Source organism: Xyrauchen texanus, chromosome 12, assembly GCF_025860055.1.
Source record: "Xyrauchen texanus isolate HMW12.3.18 chromosome 12, RBS_HiC_50CHRs, whole genome shotgun sequence".
NCBI lineage: Eukaryota > Metazoa > Chordata > Actinopteri > Cypriniformes > Catostomidae > Xyrauchen > Xyrauchen texanus.
The window spans coordinates 20504476-20530510 of record NC_068287.1 but is presented as its reverse complement, the minus strand read 5'-3'; the positions used below and the strand labels follow the sequence as shown (position 1 = coordinate 20530510).

Below are 26035 nucleotides of genomic sequence, written 5' to 3'. Positions count from 1 at the left end.
CAGGACTGGGTGTGTCTAGTCCAGCTGAACCCCATTATGAATGCAGCTTCATAGATTTGAGGATTTAGTAACTAAGGGGGCAAATACTTTTTCACGCAGGCCCATTAGGTATTGGATAACTTTTTGCTTCAATAAATAACATTATCATTTAAAAACTATATTTTTGGTTTACTCAGATTGCCTTTGTTTTATGATAGATTTTGTTTGAATTTTTTTTATTTAGTATGAGATATACACAAAAACAGAAGAAATCAGGATGGGGGTACATACTTTTTCACAGAACTGTATCAGCTTGAGCCAAACAGAGTTCCATCCATGAAAGATCTTTTTTTTTTAATTGTGAGATATAGGTTTCACAAAGCTTGAGGAGGGTTTTAGATACTCGTGTTCCTCCCATAAGCTTGTTCTGAATCAATTCCAGAGTATAATGTCAAGTACACGTTAAACTGGCTGGAACACATTATGAACAAAATAGGTTTGGTGGTGTTCTCATTTCTATAGTGACATTGCAAATTACCTCATTGTCACTATCTGCTATGAATTTTCTTGCTAATGCTGATATGACTCTTATTTGCCTGCTCTGTAAGCATAAAACTGATGTAGACATGTTGGAAAGACATGCAGATGACTAATCTAACTTCCATGTAAAACACAGTACAAAGCTTCTGGAAATTACTTTATAACCTCTTTGTAGCACTACAGCACAGTATGTCTATACAAATGTGCAGTCAGCTGAAAAAAACATTTTCAGTTGTCAACGTGACGATTAAAACATCTTCAAATATGACCAGCAGCAACAAAACAAACACTGTCTTGGAAGATATGTGTCAATAATTAAACAAATCAATCTACAAGAGAACAGTCTTTAGTGTCTGGCCTTTATATAAATGCAGTCTGGAGCAGTAGGCATCGGTAGATCCTTTTAACTGGGGCACGAGCCATAAAATTTTGTATATGGAGAAGGCATAATAGATCATGTGTGAGCTGTGAATTTTATTTCCATTAAGATGAATGAGGAAATAGAAGATTTACATATAAATAGTGACAATCATACGGCTGTTTGTGCCGATAAATTTCATGCAACATTTTGTTGAAGTAAAAATAAAACCTGTTTGTGCAGGGAAAACCCATGTTTCATTTGGTGCATTATGAGAGGGCACAGTTATGCCATTAGGTAAATGGGAAAAAACATATAATGCAGGTCTGTGACTTCAGCTACATAAAACAATAAAAAAAGAAAAACAACAAAAAAAGTACCCTTACTAAGTACAGTTTTCTATTGCAAATCATTACATTTGTTGCACTCACAGATATAAATATGCAAAATGAAAATCAAATAGTTTGATTTTGATAAAGAGTCTGTTCAGATCAAATGCATTTTTGCAATAACCTAGACGCAACACACTGAATATAACAGAATGCAGATGTGTCAAGTTTTTTATGGTTTCATTTTTTTCACATTGCATGCCATCTAACAGCTTTAAACTTTGTCTCTTTTTCTTTTCAAGTTGCCTTTTTCTAGTTGCATGGAGGATTTTTATTTATAAATGTTTGCTTCAAGTTCTTTATTTGTCTTGGAAGCTAAATTCCAAAAGACTTACAACTACGCTTTGTTGTGGATGCAGAATGTATCTTAGAGTTTGCCTCATCTGATTGCCTGATCTTAGGTTTATTCAGCTTGACCTGAGGCTGTTTTGGGGGAGAGATGGGACCTATTGATGTGTTGACTGTCCAAGGGGGTCTTTGCTGCATGTGCGTTGACCTAAATGTAGCGGTTCCTCCTGTGGACAATTTTTCAGGAGATGGAGAAGCAGTAATGCTAGGCTTATTCTGCCCCAGAGGTTTTCCAGGTGAGTTTTTGTATGTTCCAGCTTTAGGGACTGGAGGCCTAAGTGAGCGATTGCTACTGTCTGGTTTGGTGATGGGTAATTTAGCTAAGCCTCCTCTGGCTTGTCTTTCTCGGGTTGGTGCTTGACGTGGTTGCTAGGATCAAGAAATGAAAAACAATTAGTAACATTTTCCCTCACACTAGTTTTTAAATATTTTTTAAGCTAGTCTTTCTGCCTGGTATAGTAATTAATTCTTACCTTCCTAACTGGACACTCCAGCTTGGGTTTTGCCTCTGGCAGGTTCTTTTTTACTTGATTTGCACAAATATGCTCCCCTTCTTGGCTCTCCTCAACCAGAGCTGTTGAGTGACAAGTTTTCTTTCCAAACTTACTGTAAAGATCATGATCTAGCTTATTATCTATTTGCTTTCCATTATTGATGATCTTAAGCTCTGTAGGCTCAGGTTTGCTCAGTCTTTTTTCTTTGCTCATTGTAGCTCTTGTTCTTTTGTGATCACAATGGTTCTTGGTAGTCTCTTGGATATCAGACTCCTCTACAATCAACAGCTCAACAGATTCAAACTGTTTGGGCATTTTCAGAGAGTCTTCTATTGGACTGTCTTCCTCACATTTTCTCTTTAACACTGTTTGATGGCTGACCTCACCCTTTTGCAACCTTATTTCTTCATTCACCTGGTCTGAAGATTTGAGGTTGGATGAATGATTTGATCCAGAATCTAAATCAGCCAATGACTTTTGCAGTTCATCAATGTTCTTATGCAACTCTATGGACTTTGTCACCACAATTTTCTTTGTTACTACAGGGGTTACATCCTGCAGTGTCAAGCTCCTGACAGATTCACTGTATGTTGCCAACTGTGATTTGCCGACAACATACGGTTTGAGTAGTGGCAGTTTTTCAATTTTCTCAGCTACCTGTACCAACGGTCCCTCACATATTAAATCTAGACGTACCCCAAATTCTAAGTGCTGCATTGGTGTTTTTTCAGTTTTCTCACCTAACTGTCCTTTGGCCGGTTTCTCTAATACTTTCCGAGGTGTATTTATCTTTTCTGGCACAGAGCTACAGAGTGACTCCCTCTCTACTATTGGCCCTGATTTAATTTCAGGCTCTTGTGTTTGAAGTCTTTGAACTTTTTCATCCAATTGAGTATCATCTTCAGACCAAAAAACTACTCGAGAGTCTGCCTGCAAGTGACTGTGAGCCATCGTCTCTATTGCGTGTTGAATTGCAGTCTGTTCCTGTGATCTAGACTGCATTTTAGGTTCATCAACTGCTTTCATGTTCTGATAGCTTGGATCAGAGTTGCGCTTTTTCTCAGCTTCCTCAAGGCTGGATGAATGATTTGATCCAGAATGTAAATCAGCTAATGAGTTTTGCAGTTCCTCACTCTTGTGTGATTCTACAGACTTTGTCACAGCTGTCATCTCTGGGATTACAGAAGTTAAAGCTGCTTTATCCTGCAAAGTTGAGCTCTGGACAGATTCACTATCTGTGGTCGAATGTGATTTGCTGACAACATTCGCTTCTGAAGGTCTGAGGATGGAAGCACATATCATATCCAGGCATTCATGGGGCTGTGAGTCCTGTAGTAGCGTATTTTTAGTTTTCTCAGCTAACAGTACAGATTGTCCTTCAGACAGTATCTCTAACATCTCAGGTGTATTTATCTCATGTTCTGGCAAAGATTTACTTGGTGACTCACTCTCTAGTATTGGCCCTGATTTAACTTTCTCATTCAGTTGAGCTTGATTATTATCTTTAGATTGTAAAACTACCCTCGAGTTGTTGTAATCTATGTGAGTTTCTATTATGTGTGTGACTTCTGGCTGTTCTTGTGATCCAGACTGACTTTTCATGTTCTCATAGCTTGGCTCAGAGTTGTACTGTTTCTCAGCTTTCTGTATGGTCATTTCCGACAATTTCTGTATTTGCTGTGATACAGAGGACATGGAGTCGTTGACCATGTCATTTAGTGCATTTATGTTCAAGTCCTCCTCAATGAGCAGTACGTTTGGTTCCATCTCATGAATCATCCCGTCAAACTCTGACTCAAAATCCACCATGTCACTACACTCAAAGTATTCCTCAGAAGTTGAAGAGAAGTTGAAACCACCGTTAGAAGTCGGTGCACAATAGTAGTTGCTTAAACTTGCTTGGTCAGAGGTGGTTTTGGAAGGTGAAGTTGGGATTGTAGTGTTAAACCTTTTTGATGAGAAATTGAATGGAGTACTGCAAGAGGATTTCAAAAGTTTTGGAATAATCAAGGTTAGTTGATCATCTGAGCAGACTGTACTGTCTTGAGCTGTCGTGGAAGGCAATTCCTGCTTTTGATGAATGTTTTTGATCTGATTACGCAGAGATTCCAGGTCTCCTTCAGACTTTGAGTCAGCTATAGGGCCAATACACTCAAAGTATTCATCAGACAATGAGAAGGTAGAGTCACAGATAGAAATCTGTATATCATTCCAGTTTTGGTGTATTTCGTTTATTTTTAACTCTAGTTTTGTATCTCTGTGGTCCTCGGTGGCAATATCAAAAATGACTTTGTCATTTAAGGTTTGTTGAATAGTGATGCTTTCTTGATGTGCAAATGAATCACATTGAGTTGTATTGGACACTGGTAATGATAATTTCAAGTCAAAATGGTTTGGGTTTAGGGCAGGACATTTCAGAGATTGTGGAGTATCCAGGGTCTGCTTTGTATCTGAGAATTTATCATCTTTAGCAGATGAGAAAATTGAATTTGGAAAATAGTTCAGCTCTTTATTTGTCACAAATGGGGCTTCTTTATCGTCTTTATAACAGGTAAGCACATGCACCTTTTCAGGCTTTGGAGATTGTAGAGGCAAGATAAGATCCTCGCTCTGGCTAGTGTTTTGATGTTGATTTTGATCAAAATGTTTAGAATGCTTCTGTGTTTCCTCTGACCTAATCTGGGGTTCTGTATGCGCTTGCTCCTGAGCTGGAGCTTCAGGATCAGAGGGGGTTTGGGATTTGGGACTGGGACAAGCACTCACACATAAAGGCTTTTTAGGCTCACGAAAAGGTTCCTTGAATCGGATGGCTTGAGAGACTTCAAAGAGCTCTGAACGCATAAGGTGAGCTTGCAATGTCTTGTTGGAGTCTCTTATATTAATGAAACCAATGACATCACTCGGTGGCTCAGGATCAGGCCAGGTTGGCAGATAATGGATCATGTTTGCCTTTTCCAGGTTGTGCAGTCCCGGGTGTACTGGTAGCATTAGTGGTGTATCTTTGATTTGATCGATGGCTTCCATCTGATCCTTGGTGTTGCTGTTCTGGGCACTCGTCTGGTCAGACACAGGTTCATTGGTGGTGACGGCACAGACCAAAGAGTATTTAGGGTTAATGAGTTTGAGAGCCATAGTGGCTGAGGGAAATGGAGTGGGTACTGTCTGAGAGCGGATCTCAGGTTCAGGCTTACTGCTCAAATTAATTTTGCTTAGGCACACCTCATTAGACATCACATACATGTCTTGAAACAATCTGTCAAATGTGTCAACTGCATGGCCTGTGATCACAGTGATGAGGTTTCTGTCCAGCCTGGAGGCAGTCCATGTGAAACTGAAAGAAAAAAAAACATGTTGTTTTAATTGTTTATAATAATATTAATAATATTAAATAACAGTGCATTTAGTGTTTTATTATAAATACTAAAGAGCCTAAATAATAATTTTTTTGTATTATTTTTATGTATTTGTTTTTTTTTTTTTTATGTAAATCATGGGTGTATTTATAACTGCAATTGGAAATTAGGTTAGGCGTAACCTTGTTAGACTGGGTTAACCAGACTCACCTATATGACCCTGAGACAGCTTTGTCTCCATCAATATACATGAACTTCTGATTTTGGCTTCCACACACTCGCTTTGAAGACCGACTGAAAAATTCTGCCCCTCTGATGCTGCGCACTCTCAAATTCTAAAGGAAATACAATGAAAAATATAGTTCAGCATGATTGGCTAATAGCCCTGCGATGGACTGGCGACCTGTCCAGGGTGTCCCCCGCCTTTCGCCCAATGTTAGCTGGGATAGGCTCCAGCCCCCTGCGACCCTGTACACAGGATAAGCGGTTGACGATGGATGGATGGATGGATGGATGATTGGCTAATATGCATATAGAAATTGAAAGAAAGTCAACTTGTTATTTTGTTTTCTGGTTGTATAAATTCAGTATAAAAAATATGTACCAAAATAGCATGTGGATATGACAAAAATAATTGTTTTCAAAATATATTTTTAAAATGACTGTGGAATGAGAGACTACAGATTACACAAACTATGTGTACTATGTTGATGTAATGAGGATTATATAGTTACTGGCATCTGAAAATACCTTTTATTTTTGATACTGTAAAACTTAAAGTGGAACCACAAGAAAAGGAGGTGACTTGATTTTATCAGTGTAAGTATATTACAGTAATATACTGTACCATCACACAAGGGTGCACATGACAGCATGTGTGCTTGACATCTTAAATGTTTTACTCTTTTATGTTTTTAGGTAGACACAATGTGGGTGTGAGCCTGCCATGATTAATGGATTTCAGCACTATTAGTATTTAAAGTTCATTTTTGTGGGAGACAAGAGCTGCTAAACATGTAAAAGCTTAACTGTTTGTGGTACTGTTATATGTGCTATTTAATTTAATTGAATATACACTGATCAGCCACTACATTAAAACCACCTGGCAAATATTGTGTAGGTTCCCCTCATGCCATCAAAACAGCGCCAACCCGCATCTCAGAATAGCATTCTGAGACTCTATTCTTCTCACCACAATTGTACAGAGCAGTTATCTGAGTTACCGGGCCAATTTGGTTGCTTAGGAGACCTGGCTGGAGACACTCAGCACGCCCTGGGATTCAAAATAGAAAACTCCAGGGGTGGTAGTCAGCGTCTTTACCACTGAGCAATCCAGGCCCCTTATTTAATCACTCTTTAACAAATCCCTTACCTTGACTGTCAAATGATTCCTTGTAATGTCAAAAATATGTTGCAAAACTATTTATCTATCTAGCATCAAGTCTTTCGGGGTTTGAAAACAAGAGAATAAAGTAAAAGAATTAGTGCTGTTTGGAACTTTTTGATGTTCAGGGAAGGAATACACCAATTTCTTTCCAGTACATCGGCATCAAATTCGTTTCACTTCGAGCACTGCAGGTGTATAATGATTTGATGTTTCCACTTAACTAATAAATAATTCAGCTTAATTTGTTTTTGAAGGTCTTATGAATTTGTAATATTAAATGTGACATACTGTACCTTGAGATGTCCTGTGTGCATGCCCACTTTCTCACACATTCTCAGGAAGTGCTTTACACCAGTGTGCTCTAGCATAATGTACACAGCAACCTTCCGCTTGTAGTTTGCGTCCAAGAGATCTTTGAAGATGTCAATATCCGTAAACAAGTCCATGACAATTGCAATGACCTGCAAAGGGAAAAGGGTCAATAATAACAAGAACTGTGGCAAAATTAATAGCACTGTTTAATATTTGCACTGTTTTATACATATTTTCATAATTTGTTTAAATAGAAAAGCACATAATGAAAGACTGGAAATCCTTGAAAAAGTAAATCAAAGAGCAGCTTAAAAAAACATGGGATATTGGAAGGACTTAAAAATGTATGAATGAATCAACAGAAATGGAAATCAAAACAAATGTATATTTGTCCTTCTTCAAAGAAGCCACTTTGTCACCTTTGCCCTATGTTTTCCATTCAGTCATGTCCATCTCTTGGTGATCCAAATGATAAAGTTCCTCCAACTGTCTTGGACACTGATTGCATTCTTTAGGTCTTCGAAACTCCTGTTCATATCGTTCTTTAGCCACCTCGATCTTGGTGTTCCTCTTCTCCATTTCCTTCCATCATCCTAAGCTTGATGTTTTTTCTCCTCATTATGTGCTTGAAATATGTGTTTGGTCAAAAATTAATACAGCAAATTTTCTAGCTTAATTTGATTTAGAATTGGTTTGTTCTTCTGGCAGTCCAATGAATGCATAAAAGCCAACACCAGAGTTCGAAGGCGTCCATTTTTCGATTATTATTTTTCTTGACTGTCCAACTTTAGCATCCATACATCATTACAGGAAATACCATTTCCTTGATGATTCATATCTTTGTTGTCCACAAAATGTCATTGCACTACATCGATTTGTCCAGGCTTTCAATTTCTTTCCTTCCTAGGAGTATAGACGTTTTATGATTTATCACTGAATCTGCCATCTTGACTTACCTGAGATCCCAGAAAAATAAAATCTTTGATGGTCTCTAGTTCTTCATTGTCAATTCGGCTTTGCAAGATTCCTGTTGACTTGATTTTCATCTGTTTTACTGTCAGCTTTAGTTCAGCTGCAGCACTATTTTATTTTATCTTGACAATCATTGCTTTGAGATCTTCTGAACTTCCTGCAATTAGAGTTGTGTCGTCTGCATACCGCAGGTTGCTGATTTTTATCCCTCAAATTTTTTACGATTTTTGTACTATATGTACAGCGTAAAGGTTGAAAAAGTACGGCGACAGGATACAACCTAGTCAGATGCCTTTTGCAACTCTGAACTATGGGTTGCATGACTACTGATTTTTAATAGTCGACTAGTCGAACAAATTAGTCAAGGCGAATTCAACTAGTCGCGACATCATCCTTCTGGTTGAGGCAGAAATGTATACCTATTGAAGTATACAAAGCAATATCTATGTTTGCTACAATGTAATGTTTGCTTCTTCCATGTCAGCTGAAAAACAGTCTTCTGTTCTGAGAACCTCAATTGGTGTTCCATTTATTCCAGCTGCCTAATGTTTAGTCATGGCTTTCAATGCTAACTTTCCATAACACCTCACTGCTGCAACAATTATTCTGGCATACCTCCTCTACCCCAATTCCTATGTCTATTTATCAAATTAGGCACAGTTTGTCAATTGGGTCTTGACTGTTTAACCACCCTATTAGATAAACCCTACTGATTACTGACATCTTAAAAATATATCATACTGTTTTATGAACTGAGGCACACAAACACAAATGTATATGTTCATTTGTACACCACACACTGTAAAAAGTGATAATCTGCCATTTTTACCTTTAGGAGCTATTTCTACTTAATCTAATCCTTAATATGTATTTTGTTGGTGTAGCCTAATGTATTCAGGTTGATTAAGTGATGTTAAATAATACATTTGACATCAATAAAACCATGTAATTTAGATGTTACCACATGAAGCACTTATATTTCAATGCAGATTCCTGCTCACAACAGGTGATTCACAGCATATCCAGTGAACAGTTATCTCTCGACTACCTTACCTTATGTGCTTGGGCGATCATCTTCCTAACGACTTCTTTAATATGTGATTGACCCTCATAAGGGGGTTGAGTGTACACTTGAACACGGGTTACGCCACGGTAGGACGTCCAGTCTGGCCATCCGATATCCAGCTGTGGGATAGAACAGTCTGATCGGTCCGGCCAGTACTGGAGAGAAAATTCTTCCTCATCACTGAGTCCGTTAAGTTCAGCATTATTTTCAGGGTAACCCGGGCAATACGCTTCCGCAGTGTTAAGAATCCTCTCAAGTTCAAGGTCCGATAGAAAACAGCGAATGTTGTTGGTTTTAATGTGATCCTCAAAGGCGTCCCGTCCGCTTTGTATGAGTGTCTCCAGCGCGAGTCTTTGCTCCTCGCTGTAGAAGAAGTCTGGCTTTGAGACATTAGTGCGAAAGTTGATGTGATTGTCATCAAGGCACTGAACCTGTGACCGTGCCATTGCTTTAGCCTAAAAGTACATTTAAGTAGCTACATTAAAAAAATATTTGCTTCAGAATTTTAGAAGTGTCATTCCATTGTTTCAATTGTACATACAAGATAGTCGAAGTCTAATTAAAAACAATACAAATAGCTCAGGTAGCTATAATAAAAGAGTCAGTTTTACGTGCTTCCGTTCCTCTGGCAGGAGCTGTCAAGAGTATTTATTTATGAGGGTGTTGCGTGCATATGGAAGAACAGGTAAACGTACACAGCTCAGTCATGTGACTCACTCTAACCCAATAGCAATAGAAACCACAATCTTTATGCTGTTATTTCACTTGAGTGTCACTGCTCGTACTTATTATCAGTGGTGCTGCATCACAAGGCAAACCTCGCATAGGGGTTTATTTTGTTCTGAACACTTGGAGCACATGTAAGATGTAATCATTGAAGACAAAATGTGTTTCACAATGCTCAACTTCCCTTTTTAAACAAAATAAAGGGTTATCCAATGTGATTATGAATTATTGTAATTTATTTTAGTACTAAAAGAAGAGTAGCGCATTACATTTCAAATTCTTGTAATTGGATTTAGTTGCTGACTTGCAGTAATATTATTAGTAATATTAGCCTATATATGTAGAATATATTTAAAACATGATATTTTTTGCAAAATTATGTAGCTAATGAAAATCCTTGAATTGATCAAATTTATTTTGAGACAAAATATTTGTTTATCACTTTCAGTTTTGTTCAAGTTCATTAAATCAAAGGTTTTGTAATAACTGTGCAATACATGAAAGGATAGTATTTGGTGTAAAAAGCCCACTTGTTACAGAGATATAAAACATATTACTTATCACATTGACTGATCCAATTACAATGGAGATTAATTTGTTTATAGAAGTCTTGAGGTGTTATAAAATTCCTAATGTGTTTAAAATTAACAGGAAATTTGCATGCTTTTCTTAAGAGGTTAATTTGCATGACATTATGTTTTAATTATTTACTCAAAAAGGCATCTTGCAGTCTCAACATTGGCATTAGTTGACACATTTTGCACTAAAACTAGTATCTACACGATATCACTGTAACCCCCCTGGGGAACATTTACCCCAAATGTGTGGTGAAAGGGCCCTTTGCCACCTTTTATAAAAACTTTTTTAATCAAATTTTTATCAAAACAACCTTCCGTTTTATTTATTTTTCTCACAAATTACATTATGTTGCTCTATCAATCTTCAAAAAAGAAACGTATTTTTTACTATCTTGATACATTGTGTTACCAGAAAACAAGCAATTTTTCCTAATGCAGAGTTTACACTACACGATTTTAGGCCTGATTTTCACTTGCCGCCAATTTTGTGGAGATCGCCGACAAAAGCTCGAAATCACCGGCAAATCAGAGCTCGCTCCTATGAGCGACGAATTAATTATCAAAGACATGATCTGAGAGAAGCGCTGATGTGTTGCCGATGTCAGCAAGAGTCTCATTCGACTGAAGAAATAGAGGAAAAATTTGTGGAACATTGGCAGGAGCACCAGTGACTTTTTGATGTTTCCTCTGAACTGTACCACAACCGGGAGGAGAAAGAGAAGAGTTGAAGAGAAATTGCCAATTCTCTTGGTTTGTCAGGTAAGCAAATAGGTCGATTTTACAGTAGGAGATACTTTTTTCATATTGTAACCAATAAAATATATGATTAAAAACATACACATCATAATCTGAAATGCAAAACATATGACCATGCATCTGTTTTCATATCTCGTATCACTTCTCACATGTAGCCTATTCTGTTGTGAAACGTAATTTGGAGTCCAGGCAGAGTGTCAGGGATTCGTCAATAGTGAAATGTTTTGTAATGCGTTCACCCCTTTCGCCGATTCCTCATGTAATTTAAAACTCTACGACTTCCATGACAAGACACACAGTTGTGTAATATGAACGATACCACAATCTGACGTCTTTGAAAGCCGTGTAGTGTGTAGGAGGCATAAGGTGTGCCTTTAGCCCCGTTGTACCCTACATTAAAACAAATTAGTAATGTGATTATGGATTATTTAATTGAAAAGTAAAGTCAGTGATCAATTACATTTTTAGAGTAGTAATTGGAAATTTTGTAGTGAATTACTTTTTTTGAGTAACTTACCCAACACTGCCAATAAGTAATCCAGATATGAGTAAATATAGTTTACTCAAACACAATATCAAATAAGTGTAGTAAAGAATTAATTGATGTGGGGAAAATCAGGCAGAAGCTTGAATATCCAACCACTTTCGAAGTAGCCTATGTATCTGAAAGATAAGGTCCTCAAGAATTATCCCGTGTGTGCCTATCATGTCAACAAGTGTGCCAGTCCTCAGAAAGTCTTTTTTGTGTATGTGTAATTAAACAATTGAACATAAGTATATAAACATATTTAGTGTAATCTTACAAGATAATTAAGTTAAATATCTCACCTAATTTATTCTATTGAAAAAAGTAGTGAATATTGAGACATTTATTTTGAGATGTGGATTTTAATTTAGTTATAGGAAATTACTTGTACAGAAGAGAAAAAAACGAAATGTAATTATACCTTAATTTGACTTTGCCACACATCAGAATGTCAAATAATGGAAGTTGAATACTTCCTGAAAGCCCTCATCTAATCTGGGCCTTAAAATGATTCAAATCTGCTTGATATTAAACACTTTTATATTCATCTTGTCATCACAATAGTAACATTTACATCATCATACATCTTTAAAAGAAAATAAGACAAAAACAATTATGAACAATATATACAGGGACAAAATGTGCAATATTTAGGAATGAAAGAGTAGATTTTCAAGCGAAGTGCAAGGAATAATTATGTTCAGAAGAAACACATTGATAATCTGTTTGCGTTTATAATCTACTATACAGTAATATGGTGATTATTATTGCATATAGATGTGCATTCTTTTCTACATAAAATGTAGCATGCTAAAAAGTGTCAACTTAGTGTCAACTGCACGAAAATCTTTAAAAATCTGTGGCTGAATAAATCATTTTCTTTCAGTTTGCTTTTTGCAAAGTCCTTTTCAAACATTTTAATGTACACGCAGTGTTGTTATGTATATTCACTGGGTGTCACTGATAGATAGGCTGCACATATTCAGGAGGAAAAAAGCCCACACATCCACGGCATCGACCTTTCCAGCGTTCAGATTCGGAGCAGTCCAGCAGGTCTATGATATCACCCCGCAGGAAGTGCAGCTGGGTGTTGTGCTGTGGATTGAAGTCAAACAGGGCATGGGCATGATGGGGCCTCTGCTGGGAAACAATAACAGACAAAGTTAATCACAGTTTTAATCTGACACCACAGAACAATTACGGCCTTTACATTTTCCACATGTAGGTAGATTTTAACATCACAATTACGATTATAATAGAAATGTTTATCATTGTTTTGTAGCTTTCAGAAATTTAGTTTGTGTTTCCTTACATGGTTTACACTTTGATTTAGACAAATGACAGGCAGTCGTTGTTTGCTTGTTTACTTCAGGCAATATTTTCTTGCTCTTTGATGAAAAACTTTATGCGATTGGGAATACGAAATATTAATTTGAGTGTTTTTGAAACATTTTGGAACCCAGATGAAAACAGAATTTAAAAAAGAGCCATATTTGTATGTTTTCTCTCACCCTTAGTGTGTGTTCTGTATCCCTAAGAAACACAGTCCTTTCCTTTGCAATGCTGTTGGTCTTGTAAAACTCCACAAGTTGATTTAAGGAAGGAAAGACCTCCTCCCAAACAAAGTAATAGCCATCTCTGTCCTTTAACACCTTAAAATGCTGTACGTGATCACCGTAGCTGCACAGAGGAGACAAAAGAGTAAAAGAAATCTAAACAGAGCAATTACAGAATATTAGAGTACTTGCAAAACAACTGCTTTAATCATTGAAGCTGATAAATATTTCCTGTTTCAGAAACGTACCCAAAATTAAAGGCTAAAACTTATTTCTTTAATGATATAGATTATGCTAAATTCTGAGACTCTCAGCCTAAGAAACTTCTGAAAAATAAAATTGATCCAAAAAAATTCTTTTTTTTTTCCCCCCCTGATTTGAACATTATACCATATACCTCTGGGGGTAAATGAGGTAGCTCCAAAACTGTTGTTCCCAATCATATCACCTGTAACTGAGTAACATTTTGTTGATCCAACAAAGCAATTAAAAGATATAGCATTACAAATATAAGTTATTCTAGTATCAAAAAAGTCTCCAAGTGTCCAAAAGCCTCTCCAAACAAATACAACATAATAATTGTACATAAGAACTAATTACACAACAATGACTAAAGGTATACTCTCTCTCCAAAGCATGCAGGCATGAGTAACAAGATCTCATTTAGTTCCATTCTGTGTCATTTGAGCCATCATTGATTTGTGTCATGTACTTGGTAGGGATGTATATCGCCAGTTTCATTATGATAAAATCTTATATAAATTATCTTAGCCATCGATCCATTGTTTGCGGATACCTCAAAGTCTGTTGCGATACAATTCAGATTTGATTCAAGGGCCAGCGATCTGTATATATTATGATATTATGTGCCTGTTTTACACACTCAATTAAAAAAATTTTATCTCACAAATGCAACCAAAATATAATTTTATATAATAAAATAGAATATTTTATTGGGCCCTCTGAAAAGTGCAAATCCAGTATACACATTGGGACATCCGCAACAAAATAAGGTACTTAAGGTACATAATACAAGAAATAAGTCAAGTACATGTGATTATCAATCATTTGATGACAGCTCATTGCCTTGTGGAATGAGGAAAACACTACAGTGACATTTTGTCATTTCTGCAACAGGCAATTAAATCTTTCAATCCAAAATACTTACACACCAACAACAGGAGAGTATGTGCTATCTGTGTTTTTTCTTAGCTAAAACGTCCACAGTTGTATTGAACAATTCTGTTACAGTTTACTGTGATAAATATTAGTAAGGGTGCTGATGTGTAGATGTGAAAAGTCTTGTAATTGATGGTGGGGCAAGGCAGTTGTTTTCTCTTTCCCTCATCAGCACTGTTCAGAATATCGCAGCTGTTTGGCAAGGTTGATGAATGGTGTATGGAGAGCGAGATCGAGATCGAGAGATGAGAATGGTAAGGATCATCACCTGTTATTGATTATCTCTTACAGCTGCTTGTCATTGCAAAGAGAGTTGGAGAGGGATTTAAGAGAAAGCCAGATGCCAGAGAGGGAGAGAGTGGTGCACACGCACCGAGAAAGTGTGTTTATTAAAGTCCGCTAAAAGTGAGTTTTAAGTGAAAAATAAAATTGCCTTTTGAGTTGGATTTCGCCATTTCCCGCTTCCTCCATTCCCCTCCTTGTGAACTTGTTACAGTTTAATTGCTCCATAGCTCTTTAAAATAGAAAATTCTCATGTAGAATTCAAATTTACTTTGATGCCTGGTTCAATAGCGCATATGATCAGCTCTGCTCTATCTTGTCACCGGAGCTCGCAGCCCTGTTGACACGTGCACAAGGATAGAGCACAGTGCAACTTCAGGCATCACTTCGCGCACATCCGTGTCCCACATGAGAAGCATATTTATAATATTTTCCTTATATTAAAGCAAGATGAATATCAGAAGATTGTTGCATTGCATGACAGAAATGAGTACAGACATGGCTGGCATTAGAGTGTCAAAATGTGCATCTTAAAAAAAATTATACATTGATGTTGGATCGATGACATCATTGGTTATTTGCTAGATTGATGGATCATTACACCCCTGGTACTTGCCACCATATCCTGGTATATGTAATTAGAGTGAACAATACTCTCTGACCATATTTGTATTACTTTCACCTCTGTTTGTAACGATCTGAATCCTAATATAATTGGTTTAACGTTCCATGACGCTGGACAACATACTACATAATTTCCGATGAAGTCATCTGATTCACGAAAGCTTACATGTTTTTAGCCATCTAGCATATTATGTTTTTTGCACACATTGTGCTTCATGTGGATTATCTAATGATAGATTACAGATTAAAGATAATCACCTCTTCTTAGTAATAGTATGTGATCATTTTTATGTTCCATTTATTTTTTGTGACGTTATAAGCAAAAATGCAGCATATAAGCAACACCTGTTTACATGTAACTTGAATGTCAAAGACAAATATTTAGCCATTTCTCAATATATTTTTGTCTGTGAGTGAAAACTTTACAACTTTGCATATGATCTATGGCTATTTAATCAGTCTGATGTTTTTTCCGATTACAATAATCTGTGCAGTGCAAAATTATTATAAAATTATCAGAACGGAACACTTGTCTTCAAATATTTAAGTCTTTAAACAATATGTTTTGCTAAAAAAAATTGAAATGTTTCTTGATTTACGTTGAAGTCCTAAATTTCTTTGATGTGTGTGCTTTGAGTCTGCAAATATTTTGCAAGTTTTTTCAAAGTTGTGATGCCATTTGAGTAATTCAGTGTTTGAAACACAGAAAACTTTGTTCTTCCAACTGTATGATGAACGATGGACTGTATAATGGTCTTAGAATGGACTACGCTTTATGCATATTACTGAGATATTTTGATATTTCAGGGTATATCAAAGGTGCAAGCATGAGTCATTGACTTTTTTTGTGGACTCACATTGATACACATCGCTCCGCTTCCTGCAGTAATGCTTAAATGCTGTTTTACCTGCAAACTAAACAAGATTTCCTCATTGCAAGGAAGTAAAGCCGTACATTTACATAACTTGCTTTAAAAAACCTAAAAGCTTGTGAACCTTAATGTGACACTCAGTACTTACTCAAAAGCTTCCTGAAAGTCAAGGGATGCATACTTCATCATGTAATGCTATTTAAGAGCTGCTTAAATTAGTCATAAAACTCAATCTTTATCTGAGTCACAACCCCAGTAGAGTCAAAAGAGGTTGCTTTAACAGAGATGACTGCTTGTAACAGCTTTGAAAATTCATTTAACACACATTGGCCATTTGTTACAACACGCCCCAATTATGCAACACAAACTAATTGTTTCTTAGCCCATCAGTGTCATTAACATTGACCTACATTCAGAGCCCAAATTTCCAGCTCTGTTGTGGTTTTTGCTTGCATGTATTAAAGCAACACAACTATCTAAAGTTGCAGGAAGCTATAGTATGTTGCATGACACGCTAGAAGCTGTTTAATTTGAATCCGTGTGATTGACAGTTTAATGAATTAACTGCATGTACTGGAGAGCCCGGTGGCAGCTTTCTCTCCCCAATGCAGTGTTACCGGTTTGCTGGCATTCTCGCCTCTCACTCTGTGAGGTGAAGGTGATTGACAGTCTGAGATTCTATCTGCTTTGTCATCTTTAGCAACATCATGAAATCACTCAACTAGCAAAGGAATAGTTCACCCAAAAATGAAAATTCTCTCAAGATTTACTTACTTTTAAGCCATCCAAGATGTGTATGACATTCCTTCTTCAGAAGAACCAAAGTAAAGATTTTTAGAAGCACATTTCAGCTCTGTTTGTCCATACAATGCAAGTAAACGGGTGCCATCAGGCTGCTGGCTATTTGATGGTCCAAAATTTATATTTAGGCAGCATAAAAATAATCCACACATCTCCATTCAATCAATAAATGTCTTCTGATGTTTGTAAGAAACAAATCGATAATTAAAACTTTAAATCATTGCTTCCAGCCAGCGCTGGATTGCTGTTTGAAATGACCTTACTCTCGCATGACGTTTGTTCCTCTTTTGTATACAGAGCGAGTGCGTCTGACTTCTGGCGTGAACGCGGCATTGTGCTAACGTCATGTGATGCGTCGACTACTGGCAGGAAGCAATTCAAGTTTTAATTAGCTTTTTTTTTTTTACATAATCCTATCGATTTGCTCCTGAAGACATTAACTGATCGACTGGAGTCATGGTAGGTGAGGAATGAGGATCTATGGCAGGCGAGGAATGAGGATCTAAACGCAGCTTTAAAACAAAGTAATTCCGAATATAAAGGAAACGAAAACACAGGGAACCATGCACAGAGCATCAAACAATACATGCGAAGACTGACAAAGAATTCAGGGGAAACAATGGCTTAAATACACAAGGGAATGAGGAAAACCAATCATAAATTAAAGGAGAACTAAAAAAGAATTTCAAAATAAAAAAGTCTAAGCACAAAAAACAGGGAATATGTGATAGAACCCCCCTTTAAAGAGCGGATTCCAGACCCTCCAAAAAAAAGAAAATATTGCCCATGGTGTGTGGGAGAAAACAGAAAACAGGCAGTTCAAGGGGCAAGGGGAGCAGAAGAACAAGGCAAAGCCAGGGAGGCTTGAGAACAAGGCGGAGCTGGAGGGATGGAGAGCATGGAGCTTCGCTGCAGGCACGGAGGACCAAGCTGGAGCCAGAGGTTCATAGGGCTGTGGTGGAGCTGGAGACCAAACAGGCCAGAGCAGATCAGGCGGATGGTCAGGAGAACAAGGAGACCACCTCAAGGTAGGAACTGGGTCAGGGGGCCTGGGAGGCAGCCACAGGGCAGGGACTGGGTCAGGGGGTGGATCCACCAGAGGAGGGCTAGGCAGAGCCACTGTACGTGGAGTCTCTGGGAATGCGGATGAAACCGCTGGAGGGGTCTCTGTGGGCGCTGGCCCTTGGTCGTGGCAGGCTTGGAGCGGGCAGGCTTGGAGCAAGGAGCCGTGGCAGGCTTCGACAAGGGAGCAGAAGATGCAGGTTTAGGCCCGGGGTTCCCACCATAATCCACTGTGTAAAGGGATCCACAAAGTTCCAGATCCTTCTCCACATTTTTGCAGAGCGTCCAGTGAGGATCAGACTGAGGCATCAGTTCCTTCAGTGCACAATTCAGACCGGTCCAATAGAAAACTACCAGAGAGTTGTCTGGATCGTGCACTAAATTTGCTAGCTCTAAAAACCTCACGGATGTGATACCCCTTGCATCAGAAGCACAATTCTGACAGCCGCTAGATCCATTTTAGGTTAGTCTTTCTGTGATGAGGCAGGCAAGGAATGAGGAGCTTTAATAAAACAAAGAAACTCAGAAGATAAGGAAACAAAAACACCGGGAACCAAGCACAGAGCATCAAACAATACATGCAAAGACTGACAAAGAATCCAGGGGAAACAAGGGCTTAAATACACAAGGGAAAACAAGGGAATGAGGAACACCTGTAGAAACAATCAGGGGAAAACCAATCATAAAAAGAATCAACAAAAGGACTACAAAACAGGAATGGGGAACTAAACAATCGTTTCAAAATAAAAGTCTAAGCACAAAAAACAGGGAATACGTGACATATACTGCCTAAATATGCCTTTTGGACCATCAAACAGCCAGCAGCAAGATGGCACCCATTCACTTGCATTATTTGTGCAGCCCTAAGTTGCAAGCCAACTAATTATTATCAAAGTATACATGTGTATTATGTATACTTAGAAGTATGTATAAATAATGTATACACAGATAGAATGTATAGAGACTGTAGTAGAATGTTTATAACTGTATACATAGTGGAATGTCATTGCAATGATAATCCCATTCATGACATTGTTTAACACTTTGTTAGTTAATACTTTAGTTAGATTCAACCTTATTTAAAGCAATTATTCCTGTGTGTCCCATTTTGAGATTTGAGGTAAATTTTTTCATCATTAAAAAAGTTTAACTAAAGACTCCTAAAAACATGTTTTCTCATTTTGCAATGTAGGACATCATGAGCACTCACATTAAAATAAAGACTCTGCACATGGGGGCTGCCATTTTAGGATCACATGACCAGTCGAATAATACTCACTTAATCTCAGTAACTGACCTGGTATTGGACACTTTCACTCATTGATTAAAGTAATCATGACAGACTGGGAGTACTACATTTCTACAATGGCATCTAAAACTGGAATCTATTGATTTTAAATGATACTGCATCCAAGATGCTAGGTGTCAGTGTAAGTCCAAGATGGCACAAAGACAAAAGTTACTCAGTGTACCTTTAAACATTTAAATACATTTTTATGAATTCTAACAGTTTTAAAGCATTTCTTTTTTGGTTAGCATGCTTAAATTTCACAGTATAGCAAAATCAGGTGTAAAGAATTCTGATTTATGTTAATTAGCACTAGTCTTTAATTCGACGGGAACAGCAGCTCCTTTGGCCTGGAAAGATGAAATTAAAGTGCATTCCGAATGACCTTTAATTTTTAGCTCTATACTCTTCATTCCTCCAAAGATCTCACTCTGGAGGGTAAACCCTTTGAAGGGATTAGGGCATACGGATGAGCCCTTCGGGATTGGAACATGCCCATGGCTCATGGCTGTGACATAAATAAAGCCCATTGGCTATTTAAAACAAGGTTGACAAGCTCTTCGAAAGGTCCCACACAACTTCAGGTTTCAACAGGATATGTCAAACCGGGAAAGAAAACTGCGCTGGACAAGCAACGTTTTTTTTTTTACAGTGTCCAACAGACATCACACCTGTGTTAGCTATATAGTGGTAAGTAATCTATTTCTTAGACAAGGCTTTCTCAAGAAATGTATTGCAAAACAGTCTGTACATGCATCACACATAAGCTCTGGACCTGCAGACCAGCTGCCGAGTCCACTTATCATGGTGTGCTATGCAGACATTTAATCTCACAATAACTGAAGTCAGTGCTTCCACACCTGGGACCAGCCTCGCTCAAGACTGCAGTGCTGATTATCACTGAAACCAGCCAACTCATTTATGGGATCCCAGACAGGCTTTTGCTCTTCCTTTCAAGCCCAACACAGCCATCAAGAACTGGATGGTAACAAGCCAGACAAAATAATAATGTGATCCCAGTGCAAGCGCACTTGATGAATTTTTAATGAAATCTCCGCTCTGACGTAATAGCTTTCTGATGCTCTCATTTTCATGGTACATTTTCTGAAGCAGCAGGGGTTATTGGTGTCCCTTGCAAAGTAGGTCACATGTGTTTTAATGGACCCAACAGTCTTCTTTGTTGTTCAAATTTTATTTATGCATTCTATTTTGCAAGGCATGCAGCAAACAACAAATCATGCTGACCCTGTTGACAGAAAACTTCAAACTTGGATAGACATGGTGGGATGGTGCACATGACTTCCTCACCTTACTGACATGGAGAATTCCCCTGGTGCGCTCTCACTTTCTCTAACTAAGAAGCTTCCGCACTCCTGCTGGCGTAGCCGACCCTCGGCCACATGTCTGGAGATACGGCCTGCAAACCATCTGTAAATAGTTGATCCAAAACATGCACAGCAGCACTGTTAGACATGCAACCTGTTAGATGCAATCAACAGCCAAGCAGCATCCAGTTTACATCCTGCTTTACGGTAAGGGTGTAAGGAATGTTCCAGGTTCAATACAAGTTAAGCTCAATCAAAAGCTACAGAACACATAATTTGAACCAATGAACATTGATTACCACAGGAAATATTTTTGACTCATCCCTTGTTGATTAAAAAAATAAAAATGATAAAATAAAAATGTGTAACAGTAAGTCACTCACAATGGAAATGAGTTGGGCCAGTCCATAAACATTGTAACAAACACTAAAATAATTTTGACAAATAAATGTACATCTTGTGGATATACTTTTTTTAAATGTGTATTTTATTATTTTTGGACAGGTCCCATTCATTCCCATTGTAAGTGCCTTACTGTTTTTTTTTAAATACTACACAATGTTTTACCACAAATTCTGTTGATTGAGCTTATATTCAACCTGGAATATTGATTACTTTATTGACAACAATGCATGCCACAGGAAGTTTTTATTTCTCAATTAGGGGAGAATGAGGTAAGATAAGCCTGTGGGAAAGATTACCTACCCCATGTGTATTATAGGCAACTGTAAATATTATTTGTCATGTGACCTTTTAAGCAGGAAGTATCCATCATTTCTATCTTGCTGTGAAGAAACACATGGGAAAAGAGGGAATTATGTTTTTAAGCACAAATGTGTTTTTTGCTGGCCAAAGTGATTTTATTTTATTTTTTATAGGTGAGGTTTACTGAATGTTGTGCCACAGCAAATGTATTCTATACAAAATTTTATTTCATGCATAATGGTGTATCCAGTGTATAAATACCCATAATTTGATTAACACAATATTAGCCCTGAAGCACTAGGTGCTTTTTTCCTAAATCCTCACAATGGGGCAAAATTAACTGAACAATCTGGGAAATTACGTATACAAATTTCTTCTATTACGAACTGTTCTGTTTATAATGTACACATGCCCCACAGTCCATCTATAAGTTTGCATCAAAACAAATTTATTCCAATAACTGTCCTGTTTATAATGTGAGAAGTTAAATGAAAACCTAAAGGAGTGACGTTTATTGTCTGGTAAAAACTCCAGCATTTATATACAATAACAATCCTCTGTGTTAATGAAAACAAGGGGAAAGTAGGAGATTATTATTAATAAATTGTTTCACTGGAAAAACTCAATTAGTCAACTTACTCCCAGATGGCTCATCTTGCCCACTAACCTGGATAACTTACCCCTAACCTGGGGCAAGCTGACTCAATTAATCAATTGTTTTAAAAAGGCCATATGTTTGTGGCTTTCTGTTACAGACTAATTTTTATATTATCAAGTGATAGCAGCCACCTTGAAATATCTAATAATTTGTCTGCTGATAAGGTGAATTTTAACTCCGTTTAATTTTTCCTTGTGTAGGAGACAACATATGTAAAAATCGACTCCTCGACTCCTCTTACCCCACTCTCCCTTATAGCTCAGGAAACATAATTGATTTACTGTATATCTAACACAGCCTTTGATGCTTCTAAATTCCTTAGAAGAAATACAAAAAGACACAAATGAGCAGTGTTGGGTGTAATCCAATTACAAAGTGATCTAATTACTTTTAGTAAAAACGTAGTCATGCATTACATATTAAATTATTGTAATCAAATTACAGTTACTGACTTTCAATTAATTGAATTACTTTTAAGTACATTATAGGATTATGCTTAAAATAAAAGTTGCATACTCTAATATTTCATTGGACCACCTTTAGCTTTGATTAGTGCACATTCGTTGTGGCAGTGTTTCGACAACCTTATGCAACGTCACATTTATTTCCATACACTCCATAAAGTATTCTCCAGCACATACCCAAGACTTTCAATGGGGTTAAGGTCAGGACTCTGTGGTGGCCAATAATCATAATCATGTGTGAAAATGATTCCTCATGCTTCCTGAACCACTCAAAATTTTAGCCCAATGAATCTTGGCATTGTTGTCCTGGAATATGCTCATGTCATCAGGGAAGAAAAAATCCTTTGATGGGATAACCTGGTCAATCAGTACATTCAGGTTGTCAGCTGACTTCATTTTATTGCTGCATAATGTTGCCGAGCCTAACCTGACCTATTGAAGCAACCCCAGATCATAACACTGCCTCCAGAGGATTGTACAGTGGGCACTATGCATGACGGGGACATCGCTTCATGCGATTCCCCTCTTACCCTGACATGCCAATCACTTTGGAATAGGGTAAATCTGGTCTCATCAGACCACACAATCTTTATGCTCCCTTTAAGTAAATTTTTCAGATTAGCCGCACTAACAAGTGGATTTCTTGTGGCCACACAACTGTTTGGTCCCAATCCTGTAAGTTCTCATCGCATTGTGCATTTGGAAATGCTCTTACTTTCACTATTAAACAGCCGTGAGTTCTACTTTTGATTTTTAAACAGAAGCAGAAGACTACTTGTTTTTATTTAATTTCATTACTGTTCAGGAAACACATGTTCGATATTGAAGATGTGATTTTTCTTTCCTCTATGGGATCCTTTTTTTTTGCCCTAGTATGAAACAAGACTACAAAACCAATACCAGACAAATCAGTTCTTTCTGACATTTAATTGATGTTTTGATACTTACGTGTGTGGCCTTAAACTGATATAGTTTTTAGGCACGAAGCCCTTCCTGTTTATCAACTCCGCTGTGTACCAGTTAGGATCATCTTCCATATTAGTGATCTAGTTTAAGAAGAACCAGATAGCTGTAAACAAATCATCCAAAAGGCTCAATTTGAACATAACACAATTTTTGCCTCTCCTCACACAGGTACTGCAGAAACAAACAAACTAAAACCTATTATGAATAATAGCCCATAATGATGCTCCTACCTTAAGTACATCTCCCTTCTGAAAGCTAAGCTCATCGCTTTCTGTGGCACAAAAGTTGTAAATAGCTACTGCTTCCATCCCGAAGATCACTTTGCTGGAGATGAAGCCAGTCCAGAGAAGATCAGTGTGGCTAGAGGTTCCACAGCCACACAATACAGAGACAAGGATCTGCCACCCAGGGAGTATTCAAGAGAGCATCCACGCTGAAACAAGCTGGCCACTGATGCGTACTCGCTGTCAAATACTGCCCCCTGATAACTGAACTGAGGGAACAAGCTTGAGAATATGTGTGTGGGTCTAAGAGAAAATGAGAGACAGAAAAAAAAGCATGTGGGGGGGGTTTGCAGTTCCTCTTTAAGTGTGCTCTAACAGAAGGAAATGCAGCCATGTGAGAAACAGGAAAGTTGCATTTTTTTAGGAGGACAAAGAAAAGAATAGACTCCCTAAAACTTCCCCTCATCATAGAACCGGACCTGCGTATTAGAGGTAAGAATAACATGCAAGTGTTGAGTAGTCATAAACCCCTGTTTAATGAACAGACAGATGCAGTTGGATGTTTAGATCTGCGTTAGCATTTGGCTGCATTTTCTTTACACATATATGCAAAATCTGATTGCATGGAGACCAAATTAAATCAGCTGAGGAGCTGATATGAAAAGCAAATGAGATCCCAAAAGTGCTTCATGACTCAACAGTTCAATTTTTTTTAAGAGGGGCTCTTAAAAAAATTGCTGTTCAATTTAAGGAATTGATGACCCAAAAATGAATATTCTGCCATACTTTACGCTCTGCTATGTAGTTTACAAATCTGTTTGCCATTTTTTCCTTCCAGTGAACACAACAGGAGAAGTTTTGAAGAATATTCACGCTGCTCTCTTCCATTCAATGAAAGTGGATGGGGAATATTTTCAAGCTCCAAAACAAACAAAAACACCATAAAGGCACCATAAATATAGTCCATACAACTCATGCACTATATTACAAGTGTTATAAAGCTATTCAATAGCTTTATGAAAGGAACAGCCTGAAATTTAAGACATAATTCATTGAAAATCTAAATCACAGAAGCAAGAAATTCATACGTGTTTCAAAAATCATGAGAGTAAGTCAATGACGACAAAATTTTTGTTTTGGGGGTAACTATTCCCTAAATGGTAGAAAATTTGTTCATCAACAAATGATCCTGTTCTCTCTCATTTCATTTGATAAAAAATTGTCTTACTCATCTTTGGGATCCAATAACTAAGATGTCACTCTAGACATCAATATGAATTTTAAAGATGTATGGTTTGTCATTGGCTATGCAAGAGAACTGTAATGGGATCCATTATCTGTCATTAGTGCTGTCTGTGCTGATGTTATGAACACTCCCTGGAGCGAATATGTACTGCTCACTAATCTTCGTTCAGAACATTTGAGTTTTAGTCTGAAATGGAAATGTTACTTCATGAGCGGTCACTTAAAAGTGTTCATTTTTTTTGTACAGAAGAAGTCTCAACATACACTCATAGAACCAAAATCAGAAGTCAATACTCAATATTTTGCTTGAACTTAAGGCATGGCAAAAGACATCTGTGACACTCAGATGTAAGATTAAATGTGATAAAATGCAGTTCTTGGTGTGCAGTTTTTGGCAAAAATAAAGAGCATTGCATGAAACCATACTTACTGAATATTAAATGAGACAATGAACTACCTCTAACAACTTTATGATGCTCTTTAATCGTTTAATCTTCCTGCAACATTAATTGCACTCTCTTAAATGACATGGCTTGAAATAAATATCTTTAAACATTGACATCTCACTCCACGTCTAAGTAAGAAAAGAAAATATGAAGCATGCAGACAGTTAATTTTTTCCTCTTTATCTCGATTAGTTGCATCCAGAGAGGCAACTCATTGCCTTATCAGCCACAAATATATATATTAAATTAAGTTCCAGAGAAACATACTGTACCTAGCAATAGTGATCTGGTGGACCTTCTAACATAAACAATGAGCACAGGAAAAAAGAACTTCCTGAGAATGAAACAAAGAAACCACAAGCAGCGGAGTCTCACTGAGTGCAGAAAGAAATATAGATGCACTGCCATCATTGTTCACTTTAGGATTACTCAAAATGCCACTGTGGCCTGTGTTTAATCACAACAACATTTACATCCTTATTTAAAATAAAGCAGTCATTATTTATCGACCAATTTAACAGACCAAAACATATCTGACTCCAAAGCTTACATAA

At 37.4% G+C, this 26035-nt stretch overlaps 2 protein-coding genes across 4 annotated transcripts; both read right to left on the bottom strand.

Moving 5' to 3' along the window:
* Positions 1–613: 613 nt before the first annotated feature.
* Positions 614–9868, bottom strand: fam83ga (family with sequence similarity 83 member Ga). The gene is made up of 6 exons (XM_052139762.1): positions 9810–9868; positions 9186–9653; positions 7142–7309; positions 5672–5796; positions 2088–5439; positions 614–1983 (listed from the first exon to the last, which is right to left on the bottom strand). Exons 2-6 carry the CDS (start codon positions 9642–9644, stop codon positions 1582–1584), a joined length of 4506 nt encoding a protein of 1501 aa, XP_051995722.1. The 5' UTR covers positions 9645–9653; positions 9810–9868; the 3' UTR covers positions 614–1581.
* A 2258-nt stretch (positions 9869–12126) lies between these two features.
* Positions 12127–25776, bottom strand: LOC127653455 (GRB2-related adapter protein-like). Of its 3 annotated transcripts, XM_052140153.1 has the most exons (6): positions 25754–25770; positions 23797–24059; positions 23549–23646; positions 20757–20876; positions 13296–13464; positions 12127–12924 (listed from the first exon to the last, which is right to left on the bottom strand). In XM_052140153.1, the coding sequence occupies exons 2-6, from the start codon at positions 23872–23874 to the stop codon at positions 12742–12744; spliced, it is 648 nt and encodes a 215-aa protein (XP_051996113.1). In that variant the 5' UTR covers positions 23875–24059; positions 25754–25770; the 3' UTR covers positions 12127–12741. The 3 variants fall into 3 exon arrangements, with proteins under 3 accessions (XP_051996113.1, XP_051996112.1, XP_051996114.1); XM_052140152.1 differs by having other exon boundaries at positions 23797–25776; XM_052140154.1 differs by having other exon boundaries at positions 12127–12921; positions 23797–25776.
* Between the last annotated feature and the right edge of the window lie 259 nt (positions 25777–26035).

Excerpts from the sequence above, each read along its gene's own strand:
- LOC127653455 (XM_052140152.1), bottom strand. The coding sequence starts at position 23,874 with ATGGAAGCAGTAGCTATTTACAACTTTTGTGCCACAGAAAGCGATGAG. Across the intron at positions 23,647-23,796 it reads AGAAGGGAGATGTACTTAAG|ATCACTAATATGGAAGATGA; the intron begins GTAGGAGCATCA and ends TTCTTAAACTAG. Across the intron at positions 20,877-23,548 it reads ATCAGTTTAAGGCCACACAC|ATGGTTTGCAGGCCGTATCT; the intron begins GTAAGTATCAAA and ends AACTATTTACAG.
- fam83ga (XM_052139762.1), bottom strand. The coding sequence starts at position 9,644 with ATGGCACGGTCACAGGTTCAGTGCCTTGATGACAATCACATCAACTTT. Across the intron at positions 7,310-9,185 it reads TGATCGCCCAAGCACATAAG|GTCATTGCAATTGTCATGGA; the intron begins GTAAGGTAGTCG and ends TTCCCTTTGCAG. Across the intron at positions 5,797-7,141 it reads TGCACACAGGACATCTCAAG|AATTTGAGAGTGCGCAGCAT; the intron begins GTACAGTATGTC and ends TATTTCCTTTAG.